This window comes from Endocarpon pusillum (assembly GCF_000464535.1).
Source record: "Endocarpon pusillum Z07020 unplaced genomic scaffold scaffold1275, whole genome shotgun sequence".
Taxonomy (NCBI): Eukaryota; Fungi; Ascomycota; class Eurotiomycetes; order Verrucariales; family Verrucariaceae; genus Endocarpon; species Endocarpon pusillum.
In genome coordinates, this window is record NW_006913653.1 from 178,805 (window position 1) to 191,958 (window position 13,154).

Below are 13,154 nucleotides of genomic sequence, written 5' to 3' on the forward strand. Positions count from 1 at the left end.
CATCTCGGGGCATGGCTGTGGCGCTCGTAGAACTCTTGGACAATCTCGGGGGCGTAGAGAAGGTGGGTTGCAGGTTCCTAAGTTGTTTCGTCAAAACCAGTCCATTTGACTAGGAACTAGAATGGCCTTCTTCCGCAGGTTTTCGCAATGGTTGAGGGCTTCGCTGTGACCGTTCGAGGCGCTGGAGACCCTCGAAATCCGTGTAAGCGCTTTCGGTGTATCCACCACGGAGATGAGACTCGAAATGATAGAGATCTTGAGCATCGCGTTACGAAGGATTCTGAGGGTAAGATAATCAGTAATCGACAACGAGATGCTACCCACACCAAGCAGAAAGGGTGTATCTGGTACGTTTTCTACTCCTTTAAGGATATTAGTAAGCGCGGCTCTGGTGTTAAGGGTTTTTGTCTTGTTGCTCTAGAGCTATCTCATTCTCACCGCCTTATGGAGAATCCCTTAGTGTATACAGAGAATCAGAATCTGCTTTCTGAATATCGTCAGCTTGTTACTCTTGCTTATAAGCACGTGAGAACGTTGTACCTTACTCTCAGAGTCGTCAGATTCTTGATAGTGAGGATTTTGGTGTCTTTTTGAGCGCTAAAAAGTACTATAACCTTGTTCGAAATCAACCTGCGAATAAAGGAGATTCTGAATCGATTCAGGGCCTTCTCAAAGCTCTTAATGACGCTGAATTCGTCCGTTATTAGCGTATTAGCACTGAATATAATAATAAGGGCAAACTGATAACTTAGCGACTTACTCAAATCTGGTTTGCTTATCCAAAACAGCTTGTCGCAGCTCAGAGATTCGTCGCTGATCAAGTTCTTATTATTGACAGTACCTTTAATACGAATGAGCTTCGCCTCCCACTACTTGCTGCCGTTGGTATAACAAATTCAGGAGCAACCTTCCCTGTGGCGTTTAGCTACTACGCTTCAGAGAACAAAGAGTCGCTCAAATTCTTCTTCGACTGCCTTACTCACGAATGCTTCAAATCTGAAGATAATATCCCTTTTTGCCGAGTTATTATTAGCGATCAAGCTGGTAGCCTTATTGCTGCTCTTCCTAAGGCGTTGCTTAAAGCCCTACTATAAAGTTGTGATTGGCATGCTGTTGAGGCGATAAAGAGGAGGTTCAGAACTTTTGGGTACAAAAAAGATCAAGTGGATATCCTAAGCGACCTCTGCTAGATCTATATCAAGAGCGCAACTGCGCAGGAGCTTAAGGACAACCATGAGAAGCTTATAAATGAGCTATGGCCTGCTGAGAAGAAGTATATACGTGAGATCTGGGTACCAAAAGAGGAGCGAGTAGTATATTACTATACAGATAAATATATGAATCTCGGTTGTACCTCAAGCTCTCGATCAGAGAGCTATCATCCAGTTCTCCGTGTGATGACTAACGGCCAGCTATCTCTTGAACAATCTGCTAAACGCCTTGTTAGCACAGTTATCTCTATTCTCAAAACGCTCGATTTAGATGAAGATTCGTCTAAACGCGATCACCCGCGTTGATTACACCGCGACAAAGCTGCATTTCGATTTCTATTCGACGAAATTAGTCTATTTGCTCTTAATAAGCTCGCAGATGAGTGAGAGTTGGTTAAGAGAATAGCTGCTAATCTAAAGGAGTTAGATAACAAGCAGTGTCAGTGTCAGCTGTTTCTTCGATGGTATTTACCCTGCAAACATCACCTATTCGCTATCGCCAAGAGTGGCCAGCCTATCCCTAAGTCCCTGGTACACCCTCGTTGGTGGATTAATAGCCCTATCATTCGATTCAGCAACTAGATACCAACAAATCAAGAGGCTAGTAACGCAGAGCTTCAAGAGACCAACTACCTATCCCCACAGCGCCGCCAGCACACCTCCGCAGGGCAGCATCTTCTCGTCATTAGAGACGCTCTATCTAGTACAGATCAAGCCTATATTGATGACGAAATAGCTCAGAATGATAGGAGGATATTAGGTCTTGCACAGGCTGCGTATGAGGGTCGTGGGGTCCCTGTGGCCAACCCCCTTTACCTGTACCAAAGCAGAAATGGGTACCTAAAAAGGCCCACAGCAAGGCCAACGCTAGAGGGCTTACGGGGGCTGAAATAGCTGCAAGAGAGCTTAACGCTCGTGAGCGTGAGCAGAGACTCCAAGAGAGAGACCAACTCGCTATCAATATGACTCAGAGCGCTTCTACTGCAGCAGAGATACTCCAATTTGGTCCAGGGCAGCAGGATGAGATAATCTTCGTCAGAGCAACGCCGCCGCCGCCTTCAGAGGAGTCAGTTACCAGGGCAACGCTGTTACCGACAGAGGATAGCTTGCCTGTACCCCAGGAGGAGGAGGAGGAGGAGGAGGAGAATCCATTCATTTTACCCGCCTCAACAGCTCCTGCCCTGCTGCAGACCAATGCACGGCCAAAACGGGCTAGAGGACCTACCCTGGACTACAAGGCTATGCACGAGGGTAAGCAGAATCAGCCGAAACGAGGAAAATAGGCCTATACTAGATACAACAGCATAGAATGTATCAAGAGTCCTAAATAGGCAATAGGCCCCAGAGCAACTCTGGTTGAACTGCACTCTGATAGATATTTCATATGGGGGGTTTGAGTGATAAATTTCCCACCCAATTTTGGTGGGGCATATATTGCCAAGTCCCCAAACGCCGACATGCCGAATCTGAAAATTCTGAATCTGGCGCTCGAATCTGGCTCCCCGGAGACAAGCCGGTGCTATATGCTTATGGAGTAAACTACAACTAGAGCGTGGGCTAGGACTTGGGCCATCTGAACCCTGAAGCACTGTTATTAAACGTGTGGGAAAGCGTGATAGAGACCTTGTAAGAGGATGTGAACTCTATATTATATTAGATAGATAATATAATACAGTTGTCGGCACGCTTATCGCGCTTATGCTATAGACCGAGGACTAGCAGAGAGAATGCTACTGCTAAAGCGCAACAAAGGATTTAAGAAATGCGTGAGTGAACAGAGGAGCAGCAGCGCTGCAGGCGAACCGCACGCGTAACGCAGGCGTGCCGAAGGCCCCAGGGCAGAGGCCAGGACCCTCGACTACCCAGGCCAAGGAGACCTCCTAACGAAAGGAACCTACTTACCAAATAGGGTAACCTCGAGTGGAAGAAGAGGTGGCTAGCCACGCTACAGAAGAGAAGAGGCTGGTTACAAGCAATAATCTGGTTTACTCCTTAGGAGCAGGATACTTGTATGCTATACGCAGGGTTAACAAAGACGGAGTCTACAGCACTGTTCTTAATATGGTTAGAGGTTATAGGCCTGAACGCGTGGTTAGCAGCTATTTAAGTACTAGATACTAACCTTGCTTGTACCTGTGGCTAGTATTTACAAACAATTCGCTATATCTTGTTACATTGCCCAAGATATAATAGAGTGAGCATGCTGGCAGCCTGTGGCACAGAGCATATGAGTGAGATCCTCTCTTAATCTGCAGGCGCAAAGTATACAGTTCGCTGGTTTATCCGTACAAGGATCCTGGAGCAATTTCGTACAGCATAGGAGATAGCGGAGGAGGAGCTGGAGGGGTATAGAGCGTTCGAAGCGGCGGAGGAGTAGTAGAGGCAGAGGTTGAGACCCTCTAAGATACTCGGAGTATGGTTGAAAGGATGACTGCATAAGAGGGGCAACAGGTACGCACGCAAAACGCAGGTGGGGCGAAGGCGCTGCGCGGGGCAGTCCCTGACCGCCCGTAATAGCTGCGCTTACGTAGTTTGGTAAGTCCAGGGTTTTCTTTATTAGGCTTTTCCCTAGTTAAGTAGCTGTCTGCACGGCCCTATATATAAGGACCGAACGGACGTTAAATAGAACAATATATATATAGATTCTACAACTAGCTATCTCAATTCATTCCACATAGCCATGTTCAATACTAAGCGATAACGCCAATCGCTACCTCTCCTCTTCATTTCCACCAGCAGAGTTTTCCGGCATGTCTGCCGCGGTCCCCTTAGAGCCATGGCCTCCGAAATCTCTCTCCACAGTACTCATTTCCGCCTCGGAAACGATTTTGCCCAGCTACGCCAGCACCAAGATCTCCGCCCCGGCTCCCCTCGTCTTCTCCACCCTCCTCGACACATCGACCTATCCGGAGTGGAACACCTGGTGTCCGAGTGTGACCGTCCGCTCTCAGCCAGACGCAAATTCTGACAATGGTTCTCCAACCACAGCTTCGAGTCCAGGTCCTCAGCCCAGTCCAGTTTTGCAAAAGGATACCCACTTTACCCTGCACGTCATCATGGACGCCTCCAAGCCCTCAAAGACCACAGACACCCATCTACGTGTCACTGACATCTCTATCCCGACGAAGCAATCCGATTACGTCCCAGTTTCACTCTTGCAATCACCGAGCTTCACGCAGAATCTAGCAAAGGTGTACAGGGTTGCGTGGACGGTAGAGGGCGGGTTCGTGGCACGTGGGCTAAGGAGTGAAAGGTTCCATGAGGTTATTGTGCTGGGCCAGGAAGAGTGTGAGGTTAGGACTTGGGAGTGTCTTGGCGGCATTTTGGCGAGGACAGTCAAGTGGTTGTATGGCAGGACGCTGATGGAGAAATTTGGGTTGTGGGTAAAGGATTTGAAGGATTTTTGTGAGCGCAGATATGAAGGCGGGCGAGTCACTGAGGAGAGTACGGTGAGGGCAATGGTGGAAGGGAAGAAGTGAATCTACGTGAGGTGATTCGAAGTGCATTGGCGCTTAGAAGGCTATTTCGAGATAAGAAAATTGTTCATGCCTGACCAGTTTGCCACAACCATCACAATATATCCGTCCAGGTAGTTTGAGGTCCATCACCAGAAGAATCCATGTTGGACGGCGCTCATCCATGAACGACACGTAGGGGTATGTGACTGGTCTATCACTGCAAGTCGGATGTAGCGGACTTAAGCAATGGGCCCCCAATCTGTTCAAGATAAAGACTGTTATGTGGCGCGATTCAGGCGCAGTAATTGAAACACCTGGTGTCTGGAGTATATGCATATCTCCTCGGGGCTTGCGACGTCGGAGGCTGATATATACTTCGACATCTGGTCCACTTAAAGTTCTGAAGGGTTCAGAAAATCTTATTTGGCTTCTCGGACAGATTGAAAATGATGCGCGGTGGAGGATCAAGATGCCAGGATTTCAAATGGTGAGGACTGAATCTCTGGGTAGGGGCAATTGGACAGGGGACAGGGGTTTACCAGCTGTTGACCTACCGGGAGGCGCATCGAGGGCACAGGTTGAGATGATATGTGCTTGACAGAAACCGTTGTTGGAAGCCTGAGATGGCTCCGAAGGCTCGAAGATAATTTGGTAGGAGCAGAGAGCTAGCACGGCCCTGCAGGAGGGTGGTGGGTCAATCTGCCGACATTATCCCGGGCTATCTCATGGTGTGGAGCACCTGGAACAGAAGAATGTTTCCATAGGACGTGACGAGAATAGCCTGTTGTCGGAAGAAGCTGCAGACATCCCAGCTGTCTTCCAGAAACCCCAATCCTGTCTCCGCTTTAAGCGACATGCGCAATGGAAGCTGTTGCCATTGGTTGGCGATGTCATGGAAGACTGCGTACAGGGTGAAGGATGTTGAGCACAGGTACCATATCATAACATACTATCTCGGGGGTAGACAGAATTAACCGAGTACTACGTAGTAGGGGAAGAACAGCGTTGACTAGTATTTAATGGGAACGCGGGTGAACAGCTCTCTCATCCTGTCACTATCGCGAGTGCGAGTATGGGCCAGTTCGGCCCATCATCTATCACAAAGCGGCTGGATATGAGGATGACTGCTATCCCTCTCCCTCTCCCAAGGACTGCAGACGCGGCTGCAGAGCGTGGGGGGTGCTCGCTCGTGGTCACTACTTGCATCCATCTAGTCCCTATAGAGATAAGGAGACACTTACTGTAAATGGAGTCTTGGCTCCCGCCTTCTTGCTCCACATTGCAGCGGCCTTCAGCGCATCGCTGTCTCCATCATCCTCGGTGTCGTCCCCCCCACTCACCCTGCCTCGGGTCACCATACCGGAGTTGTCACCTCCCAGAGCACGGCAGTATACACAGACAGTCATTCTCTGACGAATCATCTCTTTTTCTTTTCCCGCAGGCCATACGCCGGACCTTGCGCCCATCTCCCCCGCATACCTTCGCACTCGATCTCGACAGCCAGTGCTGCCCAACCTATCCACTCTTCCTCATACTCTACTACCGGGTGTCTTCGTGAAGCGAACCGTGGCTATGAACTAAACGCACGGTCGCATTCTGTGTCAACCTGCTGGGCAGTTCTTTATGTCTGCGTCTTTAGCGCTGCAGTGGGACAGTTTGTGTTCTCGATCCAGCGCAGGAGTTTTCAGCACAGCTTCTACACTACCGGCTCCTGACGTACAAGGTTAATGTTGTTGGCGGAGTAGGAGATGTACTAGACATACGTTTCGGGAAAGGAATTGGGTATATCGGATCTAAGTGGCATTGTGCCAAAATGGACAGCACCCAAGATGATGACATGTATCTCTTCGACTCGAGCCTTGGTCAGACGCCGGCAGCTTTCCCTAGCCAGGCATTCGATGACTTTCTTGCTGGAGGGACGCCACGACCAAGTGGTAGCTCATCCGCCGCTTTCATAAATCCAGAGGATTTTGTCCCCAAGCCATCGTCTACCACAAATACTTCAAGTGCAATACTGAAGCAGGAGAAGGGCATCACCCATTCGGGATCCGCTTCCTCGAGCGCGGACTCATTGACTAATGCGAATAGCGTACGCCCTCAAAAGACGTCAACCACAAGCACATTAAGTGATGTTGGACGATCAAGCAATTGGCAAAGTGGTATAAATGGACTCACAATGCCGTCGGGCGACGAGCTGTTTAACACTACAGGGCTGACGGGCTTGGAAGACTACGAAGTGAGCAATCAACAGATGGCGTCTGATTTTGACTTTGATACAGCGGCCAGCACTCCCAGTGGCTTTGCAAATTCAAGCCTGTCCCCTACAAGGCATTCTGCTGGGTTGGCTTCTTTTCGAACTTCCGTAAGCTTCAGTTCTCTAGCACAGCTGAGGAATGCATCTCCTCGATTGCCCGCGCAAGGCCAATTCTACCTCGGCACGTCCCGTGAGACATCACCTATGAATACCATGCTTCCACCATCTAGCCAATCACCATGGGCTAAGAACTCTCCTTCGTCTGGCTTGGAAGAGACGTTTAACGGCATTACGATGAATGGAGATTCACCAGGAAACGCAACATTTTCGCCAAATCTTCAATTCACAGCCAACAGTCTGAGTTTCGATCCACCAGACTCAAGTGCCACTCCGTCGACCTTCAACAAAGACATATCCTCTCCCCCGTGTACTGCTAATTCCGCTGAAAGCATGCCATCACTGACGGTATATCCTACCTCTCTAAAATCGCGTGTGGAAACTCAAATACCGATCAAGATGACGCTAGCACCACTGCCAACCGGCGTGACAAAGTTGAGACTTCCCGCTTACACTGTTTCTAAGCCGAAGTTTCTGGCTAAGCCAGAGGCCGAGCGTGCTCCCGAGATTCTGGAACTGTATACTTCGCTGGTTTGTACCAGTGCTATGCAAGACCCAACGAGGCTCCAGCGAGCTTTTGCAAGAGCACGAGGTGAAGAGGTTGCGCCTCTTTCTAAGCCGAGCCCTGCATCATCGATTGACTCACCGTCTTCCAGGGACGACGAGGAGAAGCCATTGGAAGGTGGAGAAGTCAAAATATGCTCTGGATGCATACAAAGAGAGAGAAAAAGGGCTTCACGGAAGAAGCAGAAGAAGCCTGATGAAGAAGAGATGTTTCAGAAGGACGAGGAGAAGCGTGTAATTGTTTTTAATACCAATGAAGTCAAGGAATGGGCCGAACCTGCAAAAGATGCCCCAACTGGAATCTCTGGATATCAAGGTAATCCTCAAGCACCGCTTCCCAAGGGAGCCATGCAGGTTGAGCTTCCTATGCGTATTGCTTGCTACTGTCGACATCAGAGCGAGAAACTTGGTTTTCAAGTTATCTTCACCATCAAGGACTACCGAGATAAAGTGGTTGCCCAGGCCATGACAAATTCAATCATGATCACAGATGATCACAAGACTCACAATGCTCCTCCACCTATCCCCACCTCAAATCCTTCTCTTCCCAACGCATCTCCGTTACCCGGTGCTGGCGTCTTCTCCACAGGGGGAATGGACATGCCTGGAGGCCAATCGATGGGTCCGAAAATGTTCAAGCAGTCACTGTCAACTACAGACTTGCAAGGGTTGCAACGTAATTTCAACCCTAATTTTCCCATGAACCCTTCTCCCAACCCATTTACGGTACCTTCGGCTATATCTTCGAATACATCGGCAACTCTCACCCCCCGAAATCTGTCAAGACCAGCGTCTCCAACAGGGTTCTCTGGTCCTTCCAAACGGCGAAAACAAAGCGGATCTGGGAAGATTCCCTCTGGTTTGACCATGACACGTTTAGAGACTTCACAACCTTATGGTGGCTCCTCTACTGTTCCAAACACCGCAACAGCGTCTTCATTCGCTCCAAACTTTATGAGTGCGACATCCGAACGCTTTCCTCATTCATCAAGGCAGACTGGCTACGACACAAATCCTCCTACACCCAACAGCAACGACCATGGTTTCGTGACTGCAGTGAATAGATCTTTTAGCATGGAAAACCTGCCTAGGCAGGCTATGCTGTCCGCTCCAAGCTCCCGGCAGCCCAGCAGGCCGGGAAGCGCTGGCTCGCACAGAAACAGTTTTGGTGCTGATCAACAGTTGAGTCAACTCAGTGGCAGCCACCTCTTCGGCAATCATTCACGCTGTCCACCTCCACTGATTCACAAATTAGTGCCTGCTGAAGGCTCGATTACTGGAGGCACCGAAGTGACGCTGCTCGGCAACGGATTTTATCAGGGGTTAGAGGTCATGTTTGGTGATACTGAAGCGACCACGACAACCTTCTGGGGCGACAAATGTCTCCACTGTATCACACCTCCTGCCCTGCAGGCGGGCACTGTCGCAGTGGTGTTCAAGCATGAGCATCCTGAGTACCCGTCTTTGCAACAACAGCCACAACCCAGACATATTGTGTTTACATATACTGACCATCGAGAGGTAGAAATGTATCGACTAGCATTAAAGACGGTGGGCAAGCAAATGCAACATCCGACCGAAGATCCTTACTCCGTCGCACAACAGCTCTTAGGAGGACCATCTCCATCATTTTGGCCCAGCAATCCAGGAGGCTACGGAGGAAGGATCAGTCACCGGCCAGGCAGACCGCTTACGCACGGCATGAATTTGACCGAGCTCGAGTCTCAAATGCTCACATTTCTAGATTACTTGGACCTTGGAGGAACGGCTAAACCATCTATGTTGGACACCAGGAGTCACACTGGCGTCACATTGCTGCATCTGGCATCTTTAGCAGGTCTTACTCGTTTCGTTGCAGGGCTGTTGTCCCGAGGTGCCAATCCAAATGCTTCGGACAAGAATGGCAATACACCTCTCCATCTGGCAGCCATGAACGGCCATTCCAACATCATCCATCGACTGCGACTTGCTGGCGCGGATCACAGAATCAGGAGCATCCGTGGGTATCTCCCTACCGATATAGCCCTAGCGTTGCAGCGCATCAAGCTGCTCTAATTTCACAATGGCGAAGAGCAGCCTCGAATATACGAAGTCGTCGTTCCAGCGCTACCTCTCTAGAATGGGACTCCGATTATGTGTCGGACGACTTCGAAGGTCCTGAATCCAATGATTTGGGCCCTGATCCATCCGTGATGTCGGAACACAGTATGGACGAGCGCAAAGCGACAACTCTTCCACCAGCGCACTACATGTCTGCCTGGCGTGACTCGCTAGCAGCGCAAATCCAGCAGTTCCATGAAAGCGCCAGTTGGGGAATGCCAAATCTCAGTCTACCTGCTCTTCCAAATTTGCCGGACTATCAGGCATATTTGATGGTTCGCCGAGTCAGCTCTTTATTCCCACATCGGCCGAGCGCATTGGAGAACTTAGCTGGCCTTGGGCCTGCTTCTCCAACGGCGCCTCCTGCTTACAATGAACTGTATCCCAACGAAGCCAGAAGGCTTGAAGACGATGACATGAGTATCAAGAAGTCCTCCGCTGTACAAGCTGCCACTGAGGCAATACTGGACTGTCATCTTCATGCTGTCGAATCAGCTACTTCCTCTCAAAAGAGCACAAAGAAGGTTGCCACCGAAAAGCAGCTTCGATCACTGAAAGATTTAGTGCGAGAGCTTGGCAGGATTTTTATCGGCCGAAGTGCCTTGTTTGTGGCGGTAAGTGGACCTTGCTCCAAGGAGGAAGCTAGAGCTTATAGCCACAGATTCCCCTTTTGCTGATCACAACGGCTTTGATGTTAACAATGATCTTCCCAGACGCAATGAACACGATCTCTTTAGGAAAGTCGACAACTTTGGCGCAGAATCATGGTCTAATTCATTCAGGCAGTGCTGCCAGGCCAGAAGAAGCTGGAACTGCTTAATCTGCTGTATAAGAATGACATAGTTCTTGTCATTACGGAACATCGTCAGTACATTACTGGCTCGATGGTCCCTGCTCACGTAAACACCATTCAGACACGGATCACAGAAATTGGCGATTTTTCTCTTTGCCCATTAACGGCCTGCTGCCACCGGATGCTTCAGCACAGATTTCCGGTCTGAGTCTACACAATATTTCGATAATCATGCCACCTAACGTACAGATAATGACGACGATGCGATACTGATAATGAGGAGCTGGAAATAGGTGGAATGTAGCAAATATGGGGAGCCTGTCTGTCCGTCTGTGTCAGAGCCATACATAGTGTTCAAATCAATGGGACTGGACTGTACATTAGTTTCAGCTGCAAATCCATTCGTTTGGATATAGACATTAGTCGGCGCAATTCTACCTCAATGCTGATCATGTGGAAGATACTGAGGGCAAACTCCTCGGATTGGGTGCACCAAGTCACACGTTCACATGCTCATTACGTGCATATCCATGCAGTCACATCCCTGGTTGACCTACCCTATCGGGTCATCTACCGCAATCGCGCTAGCGGTGGAAGAAATAATAGAGCGGAGAAAAAAATCTCTTGGCACGGATTTCTGGACCCGTACATATTGGCCATGTTTCCGTTGCTATTGCTATTGCTTGCACGATCCAGCTGACTTTCAACCTGGTGAACGATTGATTCCTTAATCTCAACCACGACCTGCCCTCCTGCCCCAGCAATAACGCTGCCTGGCCTCCTCCCTGCCCTTGTCATTGCCTCTCCGGCGCCCATCGCAAACTCTCCGCAGCAGCCATGTCAGCTCCCATACTTATACCTGGCGCCGCAGCTACCGAGTTTAAGAGGGAATCAGGCCTTGCGAGGCTGTTAGGGTCGGGTATGCGATTCGAGCTGATGCAATCGCCGGTGGCTAATGAAGTCCAGGATCTGCTGGAGTCGCTGAACTTTTTATCTTCCATCCAGTATGCTCAATCTATCGTCGCTGAATTGGAAAACTGGCTAAGCAACGGAAGGTGGACACAATCTCAAAGAGGCTGATGAGCAACCAAACGAAGGTTGGACGCGCTGCTTGCGGTCAAGGAGCTGTTGCTAAGCTACTCAGATCACATCCGCGTCAACACTGAATTCAGTCATCTTCAAAGAAAAGGCCTCCGCACCTGTCACTGGAAAATTCACCTCGTTATTCCCGGGCTTGGGATACGCTGCTGGCTATAAGGTGGGTTCATGGCCGGATCTGGTCCAAGCGAACCCCAACCAAATTAATTCCTCACTCTCAGATCCTGCAAAGAGTCTACAAATACGGCGGCCAGCCCTTTGTGCGCGACTACCTAGCCAAAAACCACGGCGACACTTTCGACTCCACCTTTGGCAAAGGCACAGGAAAGGCGATCATGAACGCCACCGCCGGCTCCCTCATCGGCATCGGCGAGATCATCCTCCTCCCCCTCGACGTGCTGAAGATCAAACGTCAGACCAACCCGGCCGCCTTCCGTTCGCGCGGCTTCTTCCGCATCGTCGCCGACGAAGGAATGGGCCTCTACCGCGGCGCCGGCTGGACCGCCGCCCGCAACGCCCCCGGCTCCTTCGCCCTGTTCGGCGGCTCCGCCTTCGCCAAGGAAAAGATCTTCCAGCTGCAGGACTACAACGCGGCGAGCTGGTCGCAGAATTTCGTCGCCTCCATCTGCGGCGCCTCGGCGTCGTTGATCGTCAGTGCGCCGCTCGATGTCATCAAGACGAGGATCCAGAATCGCAATTTTGACAATCCCGAGAGTGGGTTTAGGATCGTGGGGAGCATGATGCGCAATGAGGGGATCACGAGCTTCTTCAAGGGATTGACGCCCAAGATGTTGATGACGGGGCCGAAGTTGGTGTTCAGCTTCTGGTTGGCGCAGACGCTGATTCCGGCTTTTGCCACGGTGGTGTGATGGGTCAGTCAGCCAGCTTCGAATTAAAGTCTTCGGGGAGAAGAGGAAGTTAGGAGGCCCCAAAAGAAAAGAGGGGAAGGTCCTGATCTTCCCACTACTGAGAAGACACACAATAATCTCGACTCTTCGATTCTACCCTGTACGATACTTTGGAGAGTGGGGTGTGGGCTTTTTCACTCGGATTTTGCATCTACCAGCGCATTGCAGGCACGGCGTTACCGGGTCAAGAAGATCCAATCGATTCGCTCGGCTCGCGAGATACGAACAAACAGGAACATAAGATACTCTTTTCATCTAGACAGAAAAGAAAAGAGAACAGAACAGAAGAATTGTAAATTGAATAGAATGCATTGTAAGATGTTAACCTTCATGACCCAATCTGCACTCCTACTCTAGCGGTTCCTGCTTCGCTGAAGCTTTCTATACTAACTGCAGTATTCTATCTGCTGCTTGATACTAAGCCTTTTTGGATCACAGAACCTGGCTATTTACCTTCGTTCTCTTGGTACTTCTCACGTCCTTGGGTTCATTGCATGGGCAGATATGGCGACGGGAGCCTACTAACTAGTTATAACTGGATATAGTTGTGAGGTTCGGCTAGAAGATGTGGAGATATGGATATAGGTATCCCTCACCCCCACCAAATCACCTAGAGAAGAGAAAAAGAAGAGGAGAAGAGGGCATAAACGA

At 49.9% G+C, this 13,154-nt stretch overlaps 4 protein-coding genes across 4 annotated transcripts in view; 3 read left to right on the top strand and 1 right to left on the bottom strand.

The window, feature by feature from the left end:
• Positions 1-2,494, top strand: part of EPUS_03220 (uncharacterized protein) — a gene marked incomplete at both ends in the record, with an annotated part of 2,597 nt that extends 103 nt beyond the window's left edge. Inside the window, 3 exons of the mRNA XM_007789650.1 lie at positions 1-62; positions 121-202; positions 2,106-2,494. The exon at positions 1-62 is cut by the window's left edge and continues 103 nt beyond it. Coding sequence (XP_007787840.1) covers positions 1-62; positions 121-202; positions 2,106-2,494 — 533 coding nt within the window. The remainder of the gene's footprint in view (positions 63-120; positions 203-2,105) is intronic.
• A 1,467-nt stretch (positions 2,495-3,961) lies between these two features.
• Positions 3,962-4,690, top strand: EPUS_03221 (uncharacterized protein; the record flags this gene model as incomplete). Its single annotated transcript, XM_007789651.1, has 1 exon — positions 3,962-4,690. The coding sequence occupies one exon, from the start codon at positions 3,962-3,964 to the stop codon at positions 4,688-4,690; it is 729 nt and encodes a 242-aa protein (XP_007787841.1).
• Positions 4,691-5,886: 1,196 nt separating this feature from the next.
• On the bottom strand, positions 5,887-6,135 carry EPUS_03222 (uncharacterized protein; the record flags this gene model as incomplete). Its single annotated transcript, XM_007789652.1, has 1 exon — positions 5,887-6,135. One exon carries the CDS (start codon positions 6,133-6,135, stop codon positions 5,887-5,889), a length of 249 nt encoding a protein of 82 aa, XP_007787842.1.
• A 347-nt stretch (positions 6,136-6,482) lies between these two features.
• Positions 6,483-12,464, top strand: EPUS_03223 (uncharacterized protein; the record flags this gene model as incomplete). The annotated part of the gene is made up of 4 exons (XM_007789653.1): positions 6,483-9,607; positions 9,676-10,318; positions 11,642-11,755; positions 11,817-12,464. 4 exons carry the CDS (start codon positions 6,483-6,485, stop codon positions 12,462-12,464), a joined length of 4,530 nt encoding a protein of 1,509 aa, XP_007787843.1.
• Between the last annotated feature and the right edge of the window lie 690 nt (positions 12,465-13,154).